Source organism: Hylobates moloch, unplaced genomic scaffold, assembly GCF_009828535.3.
Source record: "Hylobates moloch isolate HMO894 unplaced genomic scaffold, HMol_V3 SCAFFOLD_59, whole genome shotgun sequence".
Lineage (NCBI taxonomy): Eukaryota > Metazoa > Chordata > Mammalia > Primates > Hylobatidae > Hylobates > Hylobates moloch.
The window spans coordinates 557,638-559,783 of NW_026652334.1; the positions used below are offsets into that span (position 1 = coordinate 557,638).

Consider the following 2,146-nt stretch of genomic DNA (forward strand, 5'->3'; position numbering starts at 1 on the left):
GTGGAGGAGGGGATGCTGGGGTGGAGGAGGGGATGCTGGGGTGGAGGAGGGGATGCTGGGGTGGAGGAGGGAATGCTGGGGTGAAGGAGGGGGAGTTTGGGTGTAGGAGGGGATGCTGGGGTGAAGGAGGGGTGGCTGGGGAGGAGGAGGGAAGCCTGGAGTGGAGGAGAGAAACTAGAGACCAAGACACTAGTCAGAAGACCAAGGTAAAGAGAGGAGAATCTACCAGAGAAGAGTCATGAAGGAAAAGAATGCCAGAGATTCAATAAACAAACTGAATATCTCTTGACAATTACCCTCTGAGCCTCCAAGCCACAGCTGTCCTGCCTGGGAGGAGGCAGTCCTAGGATAAATCTGGAAGATGATGTGTGGCTTTGAGATAGCCGACTTAGGCAGTTTCTTCTGCTTTTAGTAACTGGTATCTGCAGTACAGGCTTTCAGGGTTCTTTCTGAGCGAGACAACATTCAGCCTGTCTGCTTTACGGATGATACCCACACCTCTGCTACCCGGAAGATAAGCATGAGCATCTTGAAACAGGTGGACCAAATGTGACCAACTGTCTCGGGGTCCCCAGGACTGTCCAGGTTTTAGCATTGAAAGTCCTGGGCAAATCAGGACAGTGGTCACTGACTATACCAATTTGCTGAGCTCCAGGGGCTCAGGGAGAGCCCAGCTTGTCACAAAACATTCAACTAATTCTACTCAACAAGATAAGCCTAAGAAGATGGACACTACGTTGTGAAAAGTGGCTACGGGTGGGAGGAAGGACAAAGATGTGACCCGGGACCTAATCCTCTGTAGATCTCATCTGACAGTGATTATACCAGAAGCTCAGAACGAAATGAACCACTTTGTCCCCAAACACATCACCCCACAGGTGCATTCCACCTCCCACATGTCCATCCTGTGTGCACACCCTGTGCCCGGTCACTTTGTCTGGGAAAGCATTCACAAGGGAAGCGAAAAGGTTGGGACTTCTGCCGCCAGCGCAGACAGCAGGAGATGCACAGATAGACACACTCAAATGAGGGCTCTCAGGGCATTGTAAATGGGGTGGCCCTTTATCCTACAAATCATCCCGTTTTCATGGTCTATGTGTACACACACACACACACACTTTAAAATAGTGCAGTTTGGGATCAGAAAAAAAGGTAAAAATGGCAATATCACATCTGGTCGTCTTACAACAATATCAGCAGGCTGTCTCAAATCTGCCACAGCCTGAACTGAACCTGCCTCTCCGAGTAACAGGTTGTTTTCACCTCCCGCAGACCGTCAGCGCTGGCTTCAGGTTCTCCACTACAGGCAGGGCACACGAAAACCTAATTATTACAGTCATCAATATCGACACACACAGCAAAGAAGTCACAATAAAATCGAGCAGCACAAATCGACCCAAAGGGGTGCCCTCCACTCCTGCCCCTCTTGTCCTCGGACGCTTCGCAGATGCGGTTCCCCGCCCGCCTCCCAGGGTGCAGGTGAGGGGCCAGGGTTACCTTTTGGAGAAATGCCATCCTCGGCCTGTACTGCTGGCCTTGGTGTCGGATTGTCATCCTGGCCCCTGGATGGATTCACAGCCAGAGCACCAGTGGGAGACAAGAGGAGAAGCCCTCCAAGTTCGAAAGGCAGCCTGGCTCGCCCCAGCCCTGGGCGTCGACGGGGAGGCGGCTGGGCGGGGAGGGCGCGGGCCGGGCCCCCCTGACTCTCACTAGGCGCCGCTGACTTGGAAAGCAGCTGGAATCCGCGCCAGCCAATCCGCGAGCGGCGCCGCGGGCTCATTAGCATGCGCTGCGCGGGCGCCCACCTGCCGCCAGGGGGCGCTGTCCGGCCCTCGCCGGGACCCCGCGGAGCAGCGGGTGAGACCCGCAGGGCAAGGGCCCCGGGAGGAGGAGAAGGAGGAGGAGGACCTGGCGGGAGGAGGAGGAGGACCTGGCGGGAGGAGGACCTGGCGAGAGGAGGAGGAGGACCTGGCGGGAGGAGGAGGAGGACCTGTCGAGAGGAGCGAGCCTTTTAACTTGGGGCGGAGTTATGCACCGAAGTGACACAAAGAGCCTTCACTAATACAGCGCGGTGGAAAATACGGACTTTCCCATCCTAGCTCTGCCACTAACCAGCCGGCAGCCTTGGGCAAGTTCCTTACAATCT

General features: G+C 55.6%; 1 protein-coding gene across 3 annotated transcripts in view; it reads right to left on the reverse strand.

Annotated features, from left to right (window-relative positions):
• The window catches only part of LOC116463762 (regulator of G-protein signaling 9), a 90,179-nt gene extending 88,454 nt beyond the window's left edge, over nucleotides 1-1,725 (reverse strand). For 2 of the 3 annotated variants that reach the window (XM_032147016.2, XM_032147015.2), the window contains exon 1: nucleotides 1,498-1,725. In XM_032147016.2, coding sequence (XP_032002907.1) covers nucleotides 1,498-1,554 — 57 coding nt within the window. In that variant the 5' untranslated portion in view covers nucleotides 1,555-1,725. The remainder of the gene's footprint in view (nucleotides 1-1,497) is intronic. The other variant, XM_032147017.2, reaches the window with a different exon arrangement.
• Between the last annotated feature and the right edge of the window lie 421 nt (nucleotides 1,726-2,146).